The sequence below is a fragment of the Rhamphochromis sp. 'chilingali' genome (genome assembly GCF_963969265.1).
Source record: "Rhamphochromis sp. 'chilingali' genome assembly, chromosome: 20".
NCBI classification, from domain to species: domain Eukaryota; kingdom Metazoa; phylum Chordata; class Actinopteri; order Cichliformes; family Cichlidae; genus Rhamphochromis; species Rhamphochromis sp. 'chilingali'.
In genome coordinates this window covers 19,767,723-19,787,910 of record NC_137947.1, presented here as the reverse complement: position 1 = coordinate 19,787,910, position 20,188 = coordinate 19,767,723, and the positions used below count along the sequence as shown (strand labels likewise).

Sequence of the window (20,188 nt, the reverse complement as noted above, 5' to 3'; positions counted from 1 at the left end):
CTTATATGACAGCAATAGCATATTATAATATTTTATCAGTGTGTACCACTATACTACTACTGAGCCAATTTGATAGTTAGGATCATCTTATTCAGCAAACAGATAATTTAGAATTCATCCAATCTGCGGTCACATTTGTTCTCTCTGTTGCATGGCGGACCAGGCAGTTCTATTATAATATATTATTTATATTTTATTTTGTATCCATCAAGGGCTTCAGATGACCTGCAGAATCATCCTTTTCCCAAGGTGGAGACAGTTACCTTTTCACACACTGTCCTTGGCTGAACAGTGACACAGCCTTAATATACCTTATTTATGTTATTAAAATATTTTCGTGTGAATTATTTGCTTTATATTCATTTTATACATGCTGGGCATGGTCATCATGCCAACTGTGTTTCATTGTTAATATCACTTTACAGGTTGTTATCCTTGCTATTATTAATTTCAAATACTCTAAAGATAATTTCTACTGTAATTTTCCCTTTGTTTATCTTTATTTCGTACTTTTTATATTTATATCTACTCAGTGGGGTCTGTTTTCAACCCTTTTAAACTACCTCAAACTACTTTGATCTCTAGTTTTCACTTAATAAGGGATTATTATGTTCTTCCTGATATGGGTGTTGCTGCAGATGCGGCTGCAGGAATGAGTGTTGGTTTACTAAAAGGATTGTGGACACTGCACAGTGTCTTGTCTTCTGGTTTTACTAAACTGGCAGTTGGATTCTGTTCTTCTGACTGTTTATATTTTGTTTTCTTAAATCTCTCTCTGTTTTTGTCCGGCGTCTGGACTTTTCTTTTCTCACCACTGCTCGTCAGCAGGAATGAGTTTTAATTTCACTTGCTTGATTACCCATCTTATTTATGTATTTACTTATTTTTGTTTATTAAGTAATATATACACGATACAGCTGCTATCACCTTCGCTGGTATTAGAGACGAGAGTGGTTGCTCACACGCCCTTCTACTTTCGGACTATTTCCAAAAGCGGTGTGAACTTTACGAGACGGAACTCGACCGTTCTCTCAACTCACCAGCACGTCAGTGAACAGCAGTAAAAGAAAAAACACAGGAGGAGCAGCTCAGTCTCTTATTGGACCGTGAAAATTCAGCTTGCTCCGTTAATTAAAACAATACACACACATACATTCACATTCACACTTATTCGCGCGATCGGAACCCTTATCATAAGGGGAGCTGCCAGTCTTTCTGTAGACGAGCTACTTATTCCCTAGACCCAGCTGGGGGAGCTACCCAGAGCTCCAAACCTAACCCACAGAAGTGGGGAGCTTCCAGTCGACGAGCTCCAAGCTACCAGCCGACGAGCTACTTTAAACCCACAGAGGTGGGGAGCTTCCAGTCGCGACGAGCTACTTTCGCTATTTTAAATTCCCTGAATTTAAAATACGCTTTTACGCAAGATTGTGTCAGTGTGTCTGTATCTACCTGGTCAGTGTCGCCGGGTCTGGTCCACCTCGATCGGGCCCCACCACCGTGGGTCGCTTTCTAGAACGTTGGCCAAGACTCGAATTTAACGCCCTTGGTCTTTGACCACACACCTAGTGTGTGGGCTGTCGACAGACGAACAACGTGGACTGGTCACGGAGATGGGACACGATGGAGGCGCTCCGGCTCCGAAGGACCAAGAAATGTTGGGGGAAAACTCTGTAAAAGACCCAGGAGAAATAAAGACACAATGAGACAAAGTTACTTTCTTTATCAAACGTGTACACGGGTGAGCTGCTAAGAACAACTCACACCATGCACAGTGGCTTGGTAATTTTTATAGGCACAGAGCACAGAGACAGTGAGAACAGGATAACAAATAATAAACAGATAAAATAAAACAACTCCATATATGGTGCTAGTCTCGTCAGCAGAGAGCTAGGGAAGATAAAACAATCTAAAACAATATGTCCCAGAAACAAGATGTGTTTGCTGGGAAAGTCTAAAAAGATAACTCTAAACTAATCTAACCATAGGCAGAGGGCAGACAAAAGGCATCTTTGTACATTTAAAAGAAGGTAAAGAAACATAGAATCATTTTTCCTGTAACACATGTACAGGAGGTGGCTGACAACTGCTCCGTTCCGTAGTCGGTATCCGTAGCCAGTCTTGTTAATGATCTCACTGAGGGGGTTCAGGCCTATGCAGAACAGCAGTGGGGACAGAGCATCTCCTTGGTAGATCCCGCACTTGATGGTGACTTGTGCTATGGGCTTGGAGTTGGCCTCTAGTGTTGTACGCCACATCCCCATTGATATATATATATATATATATATATATATATAGAGATAGATAGATAGATAGATAGATAGATAGATAGATAGATAGATAGATAGATAGATAGATAGATAGATAGATAGATAGATAGATAGATAGATAGATAGATAGATAGATCTTTGTCCTGCTTATCTGAGTCTGGGTCACAGACCCAGCAGTTTAAACAGAGAATCCCAGGCCTCCCTCTCCCAAGGCTACCTACTTCAGCTCATCTGGGTGCGATCCTGAGGCATTCCCAAGGTAACCGAGAGATATAATCTCACTTAGAAGGCACCTGGGAGACATTCTGGAGGAGGAGTACCACCTCCACTGTTAACCCGTTCAGAATGACCGAGCTCCTTATCCTATCACTAGAACTGAGCCCAGACGCCCTTCGGAGGTCGTTCATTTCTGGAACTTCAGTCCTATAGTCACAGCTTGTGGCCGTAGCTGAATCGCCACCTTGGGGAGGTTTTTTACCCTAGTGACCCCAGGAGCTGTGTCGCTTGGGGCAATTTGCTCCTGATAGGCTCTCCCACGGCAGATTGTTCCTGGGTGAGGGGCCAGAAGAAGACAAATTCAGTGAACCCCCATGTAAAGAAAGCAAATAAAGTGAGCAAGTTACCCTGTTCATGAGAGGACCACAAGAGCCCCACCCCAGAGCCATGCCTAGGAAATGTGGACTATCATAAATAATTTTGAAGTTGCTGTATCTATCTACAGAAATCGATAGAAATAAGAAAATCAGATTTTTGTAAAACCTTCATATTATTTTATTCTCTCTGATCTGTGAATATAATAAATTATTTACAAAAAGGTGTTTAACTGACGTCAGATGGTAAGCCTCGAGATGTGATGCTCTGCTTTATTTAAAATATGTTAAATTCTTCACCAGCATTTGCTCAAATAAACAGCAACAATAGGGAACATATTTGTGGTGGCTTCATACAGCTGTTGTTTTATTTAAGAAGACATTGCCTGGCCACATCTGTGAGGATAAATACAAAACTAATTAAGAGTGAAGACAATCATTTTGATAACAGAACTAGGAAATTCTCTTACCCAGGTTAGCAACATTTTTTCTTGCTTTATTTTGTGTTTTCTTTGTTTTATTGTTGGAAATAGATCTTTTAGGATATCATAACTCTAGGAGGGGAGTGATTTGAAGTTTATACTGCTGAAATCCAGCAGGGTCTGTTTCTGCAGCTGCCACACACATTTATTTTCATGTGCTGATCATTGTCTCCTCTGTGCTCACAAAGCAAAGTGGATCACTGATGAATAATGCATACGTGCGTTCTGAATCGTTGCATTACATCATGCATGGATGGGATGATTTGCGTCTGCACTCCCAACATAAGTGATGCAGTATAATTTTATTTCCTGGGAACATTTATGTCAAACAGGTGCTGCAGGTTGAAGTAATCGCACTGCTGCAAGTATTTCATTAAAGAGAAAAAGCAGGCATCTGGAGTGAACGATGCAATGCCTGCTAGGAATGACACAATCATCCATCCATGCTTCCGCTTATCCTTTTCAGGGTCGCGGGGGGTTCTGGAGCATATCCCAGCTGTCATAGGGCGAGAGGCAGGGTACACCCTGGACAGGTTCCCCTTTCTATGAGGGTTAAATGACTGGGTCTACTAATTATGATATATACCGCCAGCCGTAAGGTTAAAAAGTTATAAGCGTGTTTTTGTTATGCTACAGCGTGTCAGTACAGCATATAAGCTGTGCTGTTCCTCTGTTGGTCACACTAGAGTTGCTTATCTTATCTTAAAATTCATTCACACTGTTCTATTTTCCGCTTCTGCTTTTCCCTTTAGTGATACAAAAAGATATGACTTACTGTTTCTTCTTTTTACGATTTTGCTCAAGGTAACAGAGCATTTGACATCTTTTCACAATGAAACTCTTTTCTCCTATTTCCTGGCTATACGGTGTATATACAGGAGCTGCCAGAATATGACAGATATGCAATGACCTGTGCGGTGACCCCCATACGCGCAATATGCCTTACAACATCTAGTTGCGGGATGTACGATGTGAGCGAATGTGACTTGCCTCGTGGGGGAGAGCGGGGAACAGGTGCTGGCACTGTCAGCTTGTTAACACTGGGTAGAGAAGTGGCTCCTTCGGCAGAGTGCTGCACATATGCAACACATTGCCTTTGGCTGTGGGGCGTACATTATGTGCAGGCATGCGTACGTGTGAAAAGGCAGTGAGCGTATGTGCATTGCACACAGTCATGCTTCTGGGCCATTGATTGGGTGGATTTATTTGATTTGTCTTCCTGGGGATTATTCAGGTAAAAAAAATGCACAGTAGCCTCAACTTTCTGTGTAAATGTGTGTCTCGATCATAGGTGTTGTGTAGCGTGTTGCTGCAGAGAGAAATTGAAATACAAACAAAACACAGCCACTTATTTGTTGTCCAATAGTAATTTATAGGTTTTGGCATACATTTTGTTTTGGGAACATTGTTAGAGGGTTATTATGTAGCTCAGTTTTCTACAAAAGCTTTGGGAGCCATAGTTATATGAAACCCCCCTTGGGTTATGTGCAAAAAATTCTCTCAAACATCACAAATTAGGCCCCTAGATGACCCATTTCTAGAAGAACTAAATTGACACAATGAATTATTCCATCCAGTCTTGTGGCCTCTATAACAAGTCGGGGAGGTAGAACAGAGGATAAATTAGGACACTCAATTCTTGCTTCTCCCATTTATTCCATCAAAGCCATTTAGACAGATTTGCCCCATTTGCTCAATTTATTCTGTGATTTTTATGCCCTCTCGTTTGGAGGATGGGAAAGAAAGAAGAAATGGATAGGATTTTGGAGAAATTGGTACTTTGTAGATAAAAAAGACAGACATAATGTGTTGGAATTAATTTAATTCTGACGAAGTTGTAAGGAATTTGACATACTGTTTTCCTTTTTGCAAGGACACTCGTGGCACTCTGCCCCAAATACATCACTAAAAGCTTTCAGCTATAAAGCCAAAGGAAAGAGTTAGAATATAGTTTAGAGTAAAATTATGGTTCGGCGGAGAAAGAAACGGTGAAAGATGGAGAATATGGGAGAAGGTTCAGTGGGGCAGAGGTGTAACCTATTTAAATGTGCAACATGAACTTACTTTTGTAAAAAAACAAAGTACAGTGAGTACACACGTGTGTCTTGTTGCCGCTAAGCTTTGCATAGTGCTGTACATCAAACAGACCACAGCAAAACAAGATAGTCTCGAACAAATACTGCTTGAGCTCAGCTCCACTGCCAAATCCTCTAGGCCCATAGGGTATATGGTTACTGTCACCTGTGGGTTAAGGCCTCCTCTCTGGTTTGATGTCTGAATATTAGGTTATTTGATGCTGCTCTTTCAAGTCAGCCTGACAGGACAAGACAGCAAGCAGATTTCCCACAAGTACTTTAACTGCTCAGCAGAGAGACATCTTCAAAGCCCAGCTCCCCTTTGTGCCCTCTATGTTTTGTATCCAGCTGTAGGTGCATTTCATGTCGGTTTGGTGCCGTCTAGTGGAGTTTGTATAGAATTGCAGGATTTATTCTGTTATTTTTTGTTTTTTTCTGTTGAAGTGACTGCTTTGGGTTTTTTTTTTTTCTTTTATCCACAGTGACAATGGTGTTGTTTCTGATTGGGATCTCAATTCCTGTGAATAATTCTTCTCATGAGAACCAAACTGCAGGTAACTGATGAAACAACTGAGCAATTATATTGTCTAAGAAATAAATGTTAAAGCCAGACTCTAGAAGGATACGATTTTTCTTTTCACATATAAAGGAAAACCAGATAAACTGACTTGAATTCAACGTTACTCGAACTTGTATATCTCGTACCTTATGATTTAATAAACAAACTTAAGACATATATGCTGATCTTTTCTGTTACCCTATATTTTACTCTATTTTATGCACCATTGTCATTTATGGCTTCAGTTACAATTTTTCAAAAAATGTACAAAGTCATGCTGTAAAGAAGAGATTCACATTTCACATAATAATGCTCTTTCTTAAGTTAGATGGACTGAACATTTTCACGTCTGTCTGTCAAATCTTATACTAGCACCAGTTAGATTAGCACAAAATTGCACTATTTCTAGACAGTGATTAGTGACTTCCAGTAAAAAATAGTCCAGGAAATGCCCTTAAAACCACTTTACAAATTAATTTGAATTAAATTTAAATAAAACAAGGAAAAAATAAATTGTCAATGAGTGCTCTTTAAAGGTTAAAAAAAACTGATTTCAACCGAAGCTCTGCTTCATGTGCAAATAATGTATTTGCAGTATATTTCTTTATTATAGTCCAAGGTTGTCAAACACACAGTAAGCCCCGGGGGCCAGAATCAGCTGAGCAAAGACTCCAATCTGGCCAGCTGGATGGCTTTGGAAAATGTCAAGGCAAGCATAGATTTTGGACTTTTGACTGTATTTTCATAAGTTTTATAGCTTTTCCTACTCATGAAGATCTCCCCATTGACAAGTAGTTAAGTAATAGATTAATAATAGATAAAAAAAAAAAAAAAACAGACAAAATAAAAAACATAAAAAATCAACAATAAAAAAAAATCCATAAGTCACTTTTAGTTTTGAAATTACAGGAGAGTCTGGACAATGAGCTACCAGAACTTTTAAAATGTTTACACTTATATTTATTATTCTTGGTGACACATTTATTTCATTTACTACACCAACATTTATTTATCAAGTAGAAAAACTGAGATGTACTGTTGAAATTGCACTTTTTCTTGTATTAACAAATCTCAGTTATTTTAAATGTGTTGTTAAATGTCTTCACACTGACAGAAAGGGATCAAAGTGGACTACATGTGGCTCTTGACATCCCAGATATAGTAAATTCCGTAATATGTGATATCTAGATTAAAAGCTTGTTTTGTTGTAAACTAATATATGTTGTTCACTTTGTTTTTTTATCTAGGAAACTCCACCCATCAGGGTGTGCATGTGTTGCCTTCAACACTGGTTTTATCCCTTCTTCTTATCATCGTTGTCCTGCTGACAATCTACTGCCTGCGGTGAATAAATCTGTACATACACATTAACACTTTCTCACTCATTCCAGCTCCCTTTTCACGTGTATGTGCGCGAGCATGAGGGTGAATACATCAGGTTGGGGCATCGGGGTGGGGTGGTTTTTAAATAGGCGGTCAGCAGTGGCTTATGGATAAACAGCTGCTCTTCCACTAAGACAATAAACAAAGACGGCTAGGTCAAGTCACGCCAGAGACACTCATTCACTGACCAGCCAGCTGACAACAACATGAGGAGGAACAGCTTTGGTTCTATGAGATGGTTGATATTGGTTTTGGTATTTGTTGTTTACTTATGTGCTTAGTGGCACCATTGTAGAGATCAAGCTTAGCTCTTTTTTTTCTCTTTAATAGATGGTTGTGCTTTTCTTCACCTCTCACCCTGTCTTTACCGTAGTTTCAAAAACCACAGGAAAGCTCTGGTTACCTCAGTGGATAAAAAAATTCCAAACGGCTTCTTGGAGGAGCAAGGTACGTTGGTGCTGTACTCAATATAACCACTGCATGAAAATATAAAGCAACCTTTTTGCTTTTTAAGCCTTTTTTTTATTTGGTCTCTTTATGGACAAGAAAGATTTCACGATCTGGAGTCCAAAGTAGCTGTGAAGGCTCTTACCCTGTAGGGAACCATATGAAGTTTCACTTCAAGTAAAAAAAACGACATAAATAAACAGAAAGGCCAAATTCTGAGTTAAGACAGTTTTGTGCAGCAGGGGCATGTTTATGGCTTAAGAAATCATTTCTGTCATGATATACCCCCTGAAGTAGGAAATCTTAATAGCTATCAGGCTTGTTTTTGCAGGTGCTGTAAGAGCTTGTAATGTTCTCTACAGGGAGACATTAGCAGTCTGACCACCATATATTCTTTTAACCACAGGAGAGCAGACAGTGGTCCTCCTCCCCAGATCTCCTTCACCATCCAAGAGGTACTTCCCTATCCCTTTGGACTCATTGGAGGAGGAGTACCGGATACGCTCTGCAGATGATGGCAAGCTCTTCAGAGAAGAGTTCAATGTAAGCATGCATTTATTTGGTGTGGATTGAGATCTTTGTTCTGCAACCATACAGCAAAAAGTGTACAAAAACAGTACTAAGATTATATGTTAGCAGCCTTTGTACCCGTGGCTTTATTTTTATCTCATGAGGATTGGATTCTCTCTTTATAGTCACTGCCGTGTTACTACCACCATGGGTCCTTTGAGGAGGCGAGCAGAGAGCACAACAGAGAGAAAAACAGATATCCAAATATTTTACCATGTGAGTGAGGATCTATATTCTGCAGTTGGAGACAGTATTTCTGCAAAAGCCCTCTGACTTGCAGACTTATTGATAGCCAACATAGGGAAACGTGCTGTGGGCTGAAATGAAAATTAAGAACCACTTTTATTTACCTTTTTTCCCCTCTGTTCCACAGACGATCATTCAAGGGTGGTGTTAAGTCATCTCGATGGACACTTGTGCTCAGACTACATAAATGCATCTTACATAGATGTGAGTAGTAATTAGGTTAAGCTATAAAGTGAATAAAATTCCTCATCAAAATGTTCATTCACTACTGTTTTTTTTTCACACATAGGGTTATAAAGAAAAGAACAAATTCATTGCAGCTCAAGGTAAATGCACATTTTCTTTCATCTTACCCAAGTCTATAACCATTTTCACTTTGGTTTTACTACATCTCTTGATTCTGTTTCAGGTCCAAAACCTGAGACAGTGGCTGACTTCTGGCGGATGATTTGGGAACAGAAAACAACAACTATAGTAATGCTGACGAATTTAAAAGAAAGGAAGGAGGTATTCTCTCTCTGCACTGCATTATTCTAAAGAAATCTAAAATCCCTGTGCCTCCGATGCACGTTTAGTGAAAACCCTTTTAAGTTCTCAAGACCCAAAGTCATGGACATAATTTATTCGACCCCCTCTCTTAACTGAGAATCCATGCAAAGTGTCACCCAGCAGATTACTTAGCATCGCATTAAATTTAGCCTCAAAGGGATGATCAATTGAGCGCTCAACAGCAGGTTTGATGGGGCAGAATAGAGGCAATGGGGATCAATGATGAAATAATTGTTGATAAGATCCTAGGAGGCTTCATGATAATTAGTCTGAGAATGTATTTAATGAGTTGAAACGTCATTGTGAAGATCTTATTGACTGAAAGAGTAGCACAAAGTCGCTGTGAGTGCCTTTGAATTTGTAAAAGGCACACATCAAATAGATAGTTTTATATGTAGCTATAGTATGTACAAAAGAGATGCATGTCTATAGCAACAATTGCAAGGACAAATGAGCTCCTATGCATTTTTAGTGGCATTCATTTTCCTTGCAGTACCACAAAAATAATTTGTATTGTTTTTCTCCATTACCAGGAAAAATGTTATCAGTACTGGCCAGAAAAAGGCTGCTGGATGTACGGGAACATCAGGGTGGCGTTAGAGGATGTCATTGTACTAGTGGACTACACCATTAGAAAATTCTGTGTTCAATATGTAAGTAAAATATGTGAATCTACACATACTACAAATGTACTGACAACCTACACGTTAGTCTTACAGGAGCTGCTCAGCCATGTAAACCATGGCATGAAGCACAGAGTGCACAGAGGTTTAGAAACTATTTGTTTTAAAGTCAGCACAGCGCTGGAGTCTTTTACACACTATGCACCTTAGCACTTGCCTTGTAGTAAAACTGTAGCACTTATACGTGATAGCGAAATATCTAGGAGGGAAGAAATTGTACAAAGATTCATGACGAGGTGCTTGATTTTATACAGCCGTGGCTATGGGACTGAAAACACCTGAATTCACAAATTAAGAGGTGTGACCCAATACTTTTGTGCATATAGTGCATAAACACCTGCAAAAGTACTGAAAAACATCTTTGTGGTAATTCCTGCTAGAGTAGGTGTTTCCAGGAGTATATTTCACACACTGGTGTGCGTGTGTGATATGGTTTTGCAGCTGTTAAACACTGTACTGTAAGGAAAGGAAAAATAAACGTACATTGCTGCTTTTATTTAAACATCTACACATGGTTTAAAAGTAATACTGTAATTTTACGAGTTATTCTTAATATTCTTCTTAATTACTGTAATAATGTAACAACCTATGTGTGTAGTTGCTAGATTCTTATTAAATATTGAAGATGAAACTAAGCCGCGGTGAGATGGTGCAAAAATGGTCCCCATGGGGAAATTGGAGCATTTTAGCAAACGTTAATAGGATCCAAAATATAATAAATAAATGAAAAACCAGTATGGAAACATATTAGAGAATATCAAAGGCTACAGATAACAGACACAGCATAAATTATAAATATGTAGGTGTATTTAAAATACAGCGAGAACTGTATTAATATGCAGTGTTTGGCTCCGTCATTTTATCTTTCGAAATTCATACACATACAGTATCTGTATTTTTTCTTGTCTTTTTGACTGTCGAGTTGGATGCCAACTCAGTGTACTGCGAAGCCTTCAGACTCCAAAATTCACTTTGTTCCCTCTCCATCTGAAGCTAGACGAGCACAGATATCCTCTCTGACTCTAAAAACTGTGACTGCTGTAGCTCTTCAGTACAAGCTGACAGACTGGGTGCTTTAACATTCAGCTCTCAGAACACAAAGCAACCAAGTGTTCAAGAGAATGGAATTCTGATCTCTAGAGTATCGATGAGAAATGAAAGTGAGGCAAAGTGTTTAATAATTACATTCTACCCCAAAAAGCAAAATGACAAAAAAATCAATAAAACTGAAGTTCCTTTTCTAGTAGGTACCAGTTTGTGGTTGACTGGCTTTGTAAAAAATAAAAAGACAGATGACTTATTTGTGCCTTCAAAGCATTATTTATGCACCGATATGAACCTTGTGCGTCTTTGCTTCACAGCAGGGCAGCGATGGTCCCAGAGCTCCCCGGCTGGTCACCCAGCTTCACTTTACCAGCTGGCCAGACTTCGGAGTGCCATTCTCACCCATCGGCATGCTGAAATTCCTCAAGAAGGTCAAAGCTGTCAATCCATCCTACGCTGGACCTATTGTTGTGCACTGCAGGTAAAATGTGCAGTAAAAAGGAAGCCAGAAGAAGGCATCTGAGCACAGTTATATAAATCCGGTGTGAGTTGATGCATTTCATTGTTAGGATGCAGGAAAGACTTTTTCAGTGCTCATAGTTATGAGTAAAGGTAACAAATTTAATAAAAACTACAGTTAAGCCCATTGTGGATGAATAAAAATCCTTGCATAGGGTGTATATATGTTCCCTGACCAACCAGTGTTAAGCCCCACCAAAGAAATCTGCAGCCAACTGTAGCAACTGGTGCAACAGGTGCTCAGGGAGGTGGAACTGTTGTTCTTGAATGGGGCCCATTGAAAAGACCTCAACACCCCACCGTGGAATCCAAGCTCTGTGCTCCCAGAGGTGTCGTCTGCTGAAATGACCCCTGTAAATTTATTAGGGCTGTGCTTGGGCTTCAGAGGTGAAGTACTTCTACATATGGTTGTAGCTGTTCACAATTGACAATTGAATGAAATGTTCAGGTGTTTGTGGTATGTATACATTCACTCCTGTGAAGGCTCTTGCACATGTAAATAGAATGTTACATTCAACGCTTCCCAACCACATTTTTCGGTGTTCTGTACACTTTGCTGTTTGTTACAGAGAAGACCTTGAGGCTTCTTGTTTGTGTTTCCACAGTGCCGGGGTTGGGCGGACTGGGACATTCATTGTCATTGACAGCATGATCGACATGATGCACATAGAACAGAGAGTGGATGTCTTTGGGTTTGTGAGCAGAATACGAGAACAGCGCTGTCAACTGATCCAGACAGATGTAAGTATTGACCCTCTCCGACCTGTTGTACCTTGGACTGACAGCTCAACTCGCTGCTCTGGTCGTGGCATAAACAAGCGAGGGCATAGGAAACAACAATGTCTGTGATGCAAAAATAGTGGGAAATAGTTTGGCAAACCAAAGCAACTACTTCTATAACTTCGTCTCGTCTTCCTCTTTCTTAGATGCAGTACTCCTTTATCTACCAGGCTCTGCTGGAGTACTATCTGTATGGAGATACAGAGCTAGATGTGTGCTCTCTGGAGGGCCATCTGCAGAGGCTTCACAACACCAGGGCTCCCCACGACAGGCTGGGCCTGGAGGAGGAGTTCAGGGTATGAAGAAAGAAGCTCTCTCTTAAACATTTCAGACAGTAATGAATCGTGCCCATCACCCTGCGCCCTGCATGGGTATATTTTCATGGAAAACTTGCCCAGGGTGCAGCTCTTGGCAGTAGTAACATAAATAACAATGCTTTGGATCAACTAAACTTTATAAGGCACCACCATCTGCCTCATAGAATTTACTGTAGCTCTGTGAAAATTTCACATTTTTGCTACAAAGTATCTTCACAGTTCCCTACACACTAGAAGGAATTATTCCCCAATGCCTCTTCTTCACCTCTTCTTCGTCTCTACCTTAATGTTTTTTGTCCAGCTTCTTGGCTTTTACTTGTTACAAGTATGGAAATGTTCCAGCATCATCTGTTTTAAAAAAGACTCACCAGCTTTATTAGCATTGTACTTTTCTATATGTACTTTTTCATCATTTCCGTCTGTGCGTGTTTTCTCCCATCAGAAGCTGACCAACGTTCGCATAATGAAGGAGAACATGAGAACTGGGAACCTTCCTGCCAACATGAAGAAGAACCGTGTGCTTCAGATCATTCCGTGTAAGGACTCACTCATACTCGGAACAGTTTCATAATACATCACATCTAAGTAACATCAAAGTATCACCCTGCTGGTGATTTTATAGATGCCGTACACAGATATCTGGATAATCAGCTCATGTCTCTGTGATCAGTGACATTTAAATTGGGCTTCTATCTTTACTTTATGTTGCAGTTGGAGTAGGAAAAGTAAGCCTGGGTACAACTTTTTACACTGAAAACAGATATAGACTGCAGCGCGTTTGGCCTTAATAACACAGCTAAAGTTTTAGCTCGGCTAGGATTTTTTTTTTTTTCGTCAGCCCTTTCAAAGTTTTATTTTATTAGGAATCACTTGTGAAAAGTTTCATTTTCCTTTTTTCTGTTTGCAGATGATTTCAACCGAGTAATACTCTCAGTGAAAAGAGGACAGGAGTTCACTGACTACATCAATGCCTCCTTTATTGATGTAAGCACTCCCTCACGACCTCCTGTATAGATTTCCCATAGAAGTATATATAAAGCTCATTGTTTCCTTTACAAACAATGCAAAATATTATGTTTGCTGCACTCTCAAGTGTTGTTTACCAGATGATCTGCCCTCCAGGGCTACAGGCAGAAGGACTATTTTATCGCAACCCAGGGCCCACTGTCTCACACAGTGGAGGACTTCTGGAGGATGGTGTGGGAGTGGAGATGCCATTCAATCGTTATGCTCACCGAACTCAAAGAGAGGGAGCAGGTACAGTATGGTGTTCTTGCAAAAGTACAGGTTGAAAAGCAGAGTTGAACATTTAAACCATGTTTTATTATTCAATTTTTCATATTTATTTTCCATACAGTTTGCATAATTGTCAATGTGTGTTGTGGTTTTGTCTTTATTAATTTTCATGTTACAATAACCAAACACTATATAAACCAGTTAACTGTAGCCTGTTTGCGTTTCCATTTGAACTCTTCAACCAGGAAAAGTGTTACCGGTATTGGCCATCAGAGGGCAGTGTAACATTTGGAGATTATACGGTGGAGCTGACTGGAGATACACAGTGTGAAACCTTCACTCTCAAAGACATGGTTCTCACCTACAGACCAGTGCGTAATGTTTAATTAAAACACTTAACAATATTAAAATTGACATTTCACTTGAACAAATTTCCCAACCTGTTTTCTTTGTGCTGTTATCATCAAAGCAAATTAAAGTTCATGTCATTTCATTCCATTTACATTTTTTAATTAGATGAAAATAACAATCAGATTTGCCCAACACCAGGAAAAGCAGTCACAACATGTCCGACACTTCCACTTCCACGGATGGCCTGAGATCGGAATACCAGCCGAGGGAAGAGGGATGATTGACATTATTGCCGCTGTGCAGAGGCAGCAGCAGCAGTCTGGAAACCGTCCCATAATTGTGCACTGCAGGTGAGGAACTTCAATTTGAGAATTCTGCAGCGTGGTGCACATCATCAGATGGAAATTATATACACTATATTACACTTTGTGGCTGTCCGCTCATGCTTTTTAATATAACCCGTTTCATTTTCCCTACTTTTTGGTCCTACAAATGTCTGTTACAATAAATTGTACATTTTTCCTCTCCTCGGTAGGCTTGGTGTTCTATGCCTAAACCACTTATGTGATCCCTTATAAAGACTTAGCTGTGAAAGCTTTGATCAGAACCTAGCTTCAGGTGAAGTGATTCTAAAGCAGCATGCCCCTGTGGGATTGATCCAATCCACTGATTCACAGTCAATTAAAACCTCTCAAAGTGAAATCTCCTCTGACTCCCACTATGATTAATCTGATAAGATGAGCTAACGACAGGAAATGGTGTCATCACTCTCTTCTATTCCTTCATCACCACTTGTCTAAGAGGGGCTTTTTAAAGCTTTTTCTCTGTCTCTTGGGAATGGGGCTAACCCGCTGCAATCCCTAACGTCTCTCTACACTTCTCTTCCAAATCGCACATCGCTCTCGCGCTCACTCCTTGTCTCTCTCTTTCTCCCTCCATCCCACCATCATTGTAAACATTGACTCAGTCAAACACTGAGCTTCTAGACTGATTAGTGTTAGCGTTTAGATTAGCCTCTCTTTAAGTGGGGATAATTATTAGCACCATTACACAGAGGTCACCTTTTTCTCCCGCTAACTTTTTTTAGTTAAATGGAAAAAGGATGTGGTGAGATTACAAGAGTTTCATTGCAGTTTTACTCTTAAAAAATGGTTCCTTTTCTTGTTGTTCATCTTCTGCGGTGTGTTTCATAATTATCTGTAAAGTTTTAATGTTCACATTTTATGATGAGATTTCTAATATTTTTGTCCTAATGACCTCAGTGCCGGTGCAGGACGGACGGGCACCTTCATTGCCCTCAGTAACATTCTGGAAAGAGTGAAAGCTGAAGGCCTCCTGGACGTTTTTCAGACAGTCAAGAGTTTACGCATGCAGAGACCACACATGGTTCAGACCGTGGTAGGTGAAAAACTACATAACATCAAACCTGCTGTGCATAAACATGTTTGGAATCATTTCTGCACGGTGACACTTTTTCTTTCGCTTTTCTCTGCAGGAGCAATACGACTTCTGCTACAGAGTGGTCCAGGATTTTGTTGACATTTTCTCAGACTACGCCAATTTCAAATAGTGTAATAATGCTCTGTATGCTGTGTGTCAAATTAACATATGCAATTTTTTCTGAATGTTGTTTTCTAAAGCAAGCAATTGTAGTATTTTGCACATGAGTACAGATTTAAACTAAATGGTGTAATATACTTTAATATAACTGAAAACATGTGGTCTACAAAAAAGTCTGTCTCTTATGAGAATGTTTGATCTTCAAGTACCCCACTGTAAAATGTAGTAATTCAAATTTTACTTAATGGCTTGGATAAATTGTAAAAAAAAAAATTATAATGCAAATATACAACATTTTAGAATTGTTAAAGGGAGTATTAACTGAATTGCAACATTATCAACATTATATATGTGTACATATATATATATACATATATATATATATATATATATATATATATATATATATATATATATATATATATATATATATATATATATATATATGTGTGTGTGTGTGTGTGTGTGTGTGTGTATGTATGTATATTTTCTTACCTACAAAAATACCCAGTGCATTGTACAGTGCAACAGTTTTCATTTTAGTTACTGAGCACAATGCCTTGAGTTTACATTGTACTTTATGTCGCACACTTAACATGTTTAATTGGTGTGAAAAGCAAAAAAGTGTGTTTCACAAATACAGTAGGATGCAATTAATAATGTTTTTTCTAAAATAACATTGACCAGTATGTGTAACTAGTATTTATGATCTACTTTTATTTCAAAGTAAAACATAAAATTTCAGACAAAATTCATTCTGTTAGACGCTGCAAATTACCTCACTTCTGTCTGGGAATAACTTAACAGCTGCTGCCTGCTGCAATATTATTCAACTTCACCAACTTTCTTTTTGCCTGTGGCAATATTACTTAGTGGATTCGTGCCTGACTCTGCAAAATGTAATTAGCCCACATTGGAACAGGCAGAAAATATTGTATTCTTACATGAATTCAAATGTATCATTGCAGTCACATATTACTTTAAAAAAAAAAAATTTTATACACCTTTTTGCATGTTTGCATAAAGCAGTGCCATACTGATTAGAAGTTCTAGTCGTGAAAGACTTGTCACCAAGTGACACAATTTTAATAAAGATAAGACAGATGTATACTGTATGTTTAATTTAGATATTATATATACATTTTTAAAAAAGCATTGTTTTTCAATGGTGGTCTCATGTATGGATCATCGGCTAACTGTTTGTAGAGACACTTCTCAGAATCTAAATTATATATGTAAGTGTGTAAGAAAAGAGAGGAAAAACACAGTAGAAACAGCTGATAATTGATGCAGCTAAACCTTTTTCATTCACAGGAAGCAAGAAGCGAGAAGAAAGCATTGATCTCAAATAACAATGCTCGGGCAAAATATGAATCATGCACACGCTGGCGTTTTTTGACTGTAATAGCTACAGTTGTCTTGGTTTCATATTTAAATGGCAAAAACAAAGCATATATTTTTGCAAGGCTTCTACTTAATTATTTTTCAACAGTATGCTCGGGAGTTTTGGTGAAGAGCTTTCTACTGTGTTTGTACTTTCATTATTGTAACTTTGTAAGATTGGTTCATTCATGACACACTGATCATTTTCTTCAGTTAATTTAGTATGTACATAAATACTAGTGGCCATTGATCATCACTAAGGTTTACTGCAATGTGGACTTTAATCTTTTGTCATGCAGAAGGAATATTATGAAGTAAGGGTATTGACAGTGAGACCTTGCTGCAGATGTTAGAAATGCACAAGCATCTTGTTTCAGTGATGTTTCTGCCTTTTCCATCTGTATGGATTTGAACATTGTTTTCTGAAAGCTGAATCCAATAAATATTTGATGGTAAGGAACATCGGAGTTCATCTTAATGTTGTCTTTTTGTCTGCCTCTTTACTGCAAGCGCAGTGATGTTTGTTGTTATATTTTTAATGCTGTGTGAACTGTCACGGTGATGTCAGCATATCTGAGCACTTAGCCAACTCCATTAGTAGTATTTTGTCCCATTAGTCAGTGAATGTGTCACACCTGCAGATGGGGATTATAATCCTGACAGCAGCCTTGTACAACACCTATAAAATCCCCCCACTGCCTAATGCGACACATGCTAACAAGGCAAATACAGAGGTGAGTCAGTAGTCACTTAAATTTGTTCAATGTTCATTAAGTTAAAAGTACTCCTCTCCTTAATTACTATCTAAAATGTTTACTAGTGTCTGGTGATGCTTTACAGTCCCTGCTCTGCAAGCCAAGGAGCTGTGAGTGAGGATACTGTGGCATTATTGTTTCTTTTTGGGGGTTTTTACTACAATTTTGGCTTCCCCTGCAGTTCTAATGGAAGCAGGCAGCAGAGTTATAATGCAGGTGTTGTTGCTGGCGTTGGTGGTTCAGGTCACCCTGTCCCAGCACTGGTCCTATGGATGGCTACCAGGTGGAAAGAGAAGTGTGGGAGAGCTTGAGGCAACCATTAGGGTGAGTAATTATTATATGTGGAACTGAATGAAATGTTAAATAAGGGCAAAATATAACAGGAACGACCAAAACACTTCAAACCTGCTGTTAATGGGATCAGATGGGAACATCTTCTAAATTCTCTTTTACTCTACATAGATGATGGGCACAGGAGGGGTGGTGTCTCTTCCCGATGAGGCAAATGCCCAAATCCAAGAGAGACTTAGACCATACAATATAGTAAGTGCCTATTATGCATAATTTATCACCAATGTCTAGTTCAATTGTACAATATTAATGTACACTACACCACTGTGTGCCAGTGTGTTCCAAAGCGGCAATGACTCAGTGACTGTTTTTATTTTTCCCTCTTCGCATGAAAGAATATGGGTGTGACTCCTTTTAGTTTTGGGAGTGGTGATAGATGTACTGCTAATTTTTCTCTCTTGTTTGGTATCTACTGAGCCTACATATCAATTCAAATTGAAATATTTTTAGATTAAATATTTAAAGAAGCAGCTCGAATGACTGATTAAAATGTTTAATTTTAATCTCTTCAGATTAATGATGATTCCAGTCACTTTGACCGAAAAAAAAGGTTCCCTAATAATTGAAGAGCTACATCATTATCAGCAGCACATGGGAAAGATCGCCCGGCAACAAGATGGTGACTTCAGCAAATCATTTGTTACGCAGATGTTAATTATTTGTTATCGGTGGTTAAAGCCTTGTAAAACTGTAATAAACTTTAAAATCCAGATTAGCTAATTGTGTATTGCTCAGTGTGTTTTTTATAGATCTTGTTGATCTTGTTATTGGAGATTAAACGATATAAAATGCTCTTTTAAAGTCTTTAAACAGATTCAGCCGCCTTTGTAAAGCAGACACGACCGACAAGCATGACAAACTTGTGACACAACAATCTTAGCATGACAACAGCTGGTGATTAAGCCAATTTATTAGAAATCAATGACTTAATTGAATTTGTTACAGTTTTGGTAATTCCATTTTCTGCCACACCAGTCACTTGCATATGCAATATGGAAAATCTCACCAGCTGATTTTCCTGCTCACACTTGAATATTGATTAGACACCTACCTAAATATTTTCTGCTTTTAATGTCCGCAACTGCTTTCTGCTAATTTAGGATAACTGCAGTCATCCAAAACAGACCAAGAGTAGAACTTTATTTCCCCCCTCTCTGTACAGGAAATTGGTGTTCATTAAAAAAATTGGAATTTCATATCAGGAAAGGAAAAGAATCAGCAGGGGGCATATGTTTTAAAGAGAACTCATTTTCTGGCAAAGCCCCACAGACAGAGCACCATACTAATCGCCTGGTGCATAAGGGGCTAGGATTCATGAACTGTGCTGACACCGGGGAGGCCCGGCATTGTTAGAGCGTGGTTGTAATGCACACCAATGAACCCAAACCCGCTGGCACAATTGGGAAAAGGTGAACATTATAAAAGCACATAGAATTAAAGCGAAATTAAACCACATTCCATTGCACTTCCAGAACAATGCTTGTTCATTTGTGATACTTCACGTCATTGGTTTAATATTCATGGTTGTACTTTGCATAGCACAATCATTTCCTTTGATGAGGAAAGACTTAAGTATTTTTGAAAAGTGTTATATTATACTTTAGCTCCGTTGACAAAGTTACAGGGGAAACTATTATCCTGGGTATTTTCTTCTGAAAGTCACGATGAGACTTCCTTGAATTGATTTACTTGAGTTTATGCTTCGTGGCGTTTTCAGTAATTTTGCAACATCTTCATAAAAGATAATCGTGCTTTTATAACACATCCTAAAATACAGTTTTTATTCAATTTGGTACACTTTTGTGGGGATAATTAATGTTCACAGATAAAACATAAAATCCCATAAATTCCCTTTAAATAATCCCAAAGCATTTGCAGTGAAAGCCAACTTTCTCCCTCCCAGTGTCCTCATCAAGGACCTGCCTAATTGCACGTATATCAGGACAACAAAACCTGCTGGTATCTATGTTTCCAAATTTGATTTAACCTCACTTTCTCCTTCCCAGACCCCCTGGTGGATATTCACTTTGTTTACCTC

The 20,188-nt window shown here is 38.9% G+C and overlaps 2 protein-coding genes across 3 annotated transcripts in view; both read left to right on the top strand.

Annotated features, from left to right (window-relative positions):
* LOC308388406 (receptor-type tyrosine-protein phosphatase epsilon-like) overlaps nt 1-17,505 on the top strand; it is a 31,081-nt gene extending 13,576 nt beyond the window's left edge. Inside the window, exons 3-21 of one of the 2 annotated variants that reach the window (XM_080869118.1) lie at nt 5,900-5,971; nt 7,224-7,320; nt 7,733-7,806; nt 8,213-8,349; nt 8,502-8,592; nt 8,750-8,826; nt 8,912-8,948; nt 9,032-9,129; nt 9,705-9,824; nt 11,216-11,379; nt 12,023-12,158; nt 12,344-12,493; nt 12,957-13,050; nt 13,422-13,498; nt 13,637-13,771; nt 13,996-14,121; nt 14,300-14,451; nt 15,364-15,499; nt 15,597-17,505. In XM_080869118.1, coding sequence (XP_080725244.1) covers nt 5,905-5,971; nt 7,224-7,320; nt 7,733-7,806; nt 8,213-8,349; nt 8,502-8,592; nt 8,750-8,826; nt 8,912-8,948; nt 9,032-9,129; nt 9,705-9,824; nt 11,216-11,379; nt 12,023-12,158; nt 12,344-12,493; nt 12,957-13,050; nt 13,422-13,498; nt 13,637-13,771; nt 13,996-14,121; nt 14,300-14,451; nt 15,364-15,499; nt 15,597-15,671 — 2,043 coding nt within the window. In that variant the 5' untranslated portion in view covers nt 5,900-5,904 and the 3' untranslated portion in view covers nt 15,672-17,505. Of the gene's footprint in view, nt 1-5,899; nt 5,972-7,223; nt 7,321-7,516; nt 7,598-7,732; nt 7,807-8,212; nt 8,350-8,501; nt 8,593-8,749; nt 8,827-8,911; nt 8,949-9,031; nt 9,130-9,704; nt 9,825-11,215; nt 11,380-12,022; nt 12,159-12,343; nt 12,494-12,956; nt 13,051-13,421; nt 13,499-13,636; nt 13,772-13,995; nt 14,122-14,299; nt 14,452-15,363; nt 15,500-15,596 lie in introns of those variants that run through there. The other variant, XM_080869119.1, reaches the window with a different exon arrangement.
* Nucleotides 17,506-17,911: 406 nt separating this feature from the next.
* On the top strand, nt 17,912-18,794 carry gnrh3 (gonadotropin-releasing hormone 3). The gene is made up of 3 exons (XM_080868924.1): nt 17,912-18,123; nt 18,262-18,342; nt 18,663-18,794. The coding sequence occupies exons 1-3, from the start codon at nt 17,986-17,988 to the stop codon at nt 18,714-18,716; spliced, it is 273 nt and encodes a 90-aa protein (XP_080725050.1). The 5' UTR covers nt 17,912-17,985; the 3' UTR covers nt 18,717-18,794.
* The last annotated feature ends 1,394 nt before the right edge of the window (nt 18,795-20,188 follow it).

What these genes read in the sequence shown, in the direction of transcription:
- gnrh3 (XM_080868924.1), top strand. Translation starts at nt 17,986, where the DNA reads ATGGAAGCAGGCAGCAGAGTTATAATGCAGGTGTTGTTGCTGGCGTTG. An exon ending in AGCTTGAGGCAACCATTAGG is followed by an intron (nt 18,124 to 18,261) that starts GTGAGTAATTAT and finishes TACTCTACATAG; the next exon opens with ATGATGGGCACAGGAGGGGT. An exon ending in GACTTAGACCATACAATATA is followed by an intron (nt 18,343 to 18,662) that starts GTAAGTGCCTAT and finishes TAATCTCTTCAG; the next exon opens with ATTAATGATGATTCCAGTCA.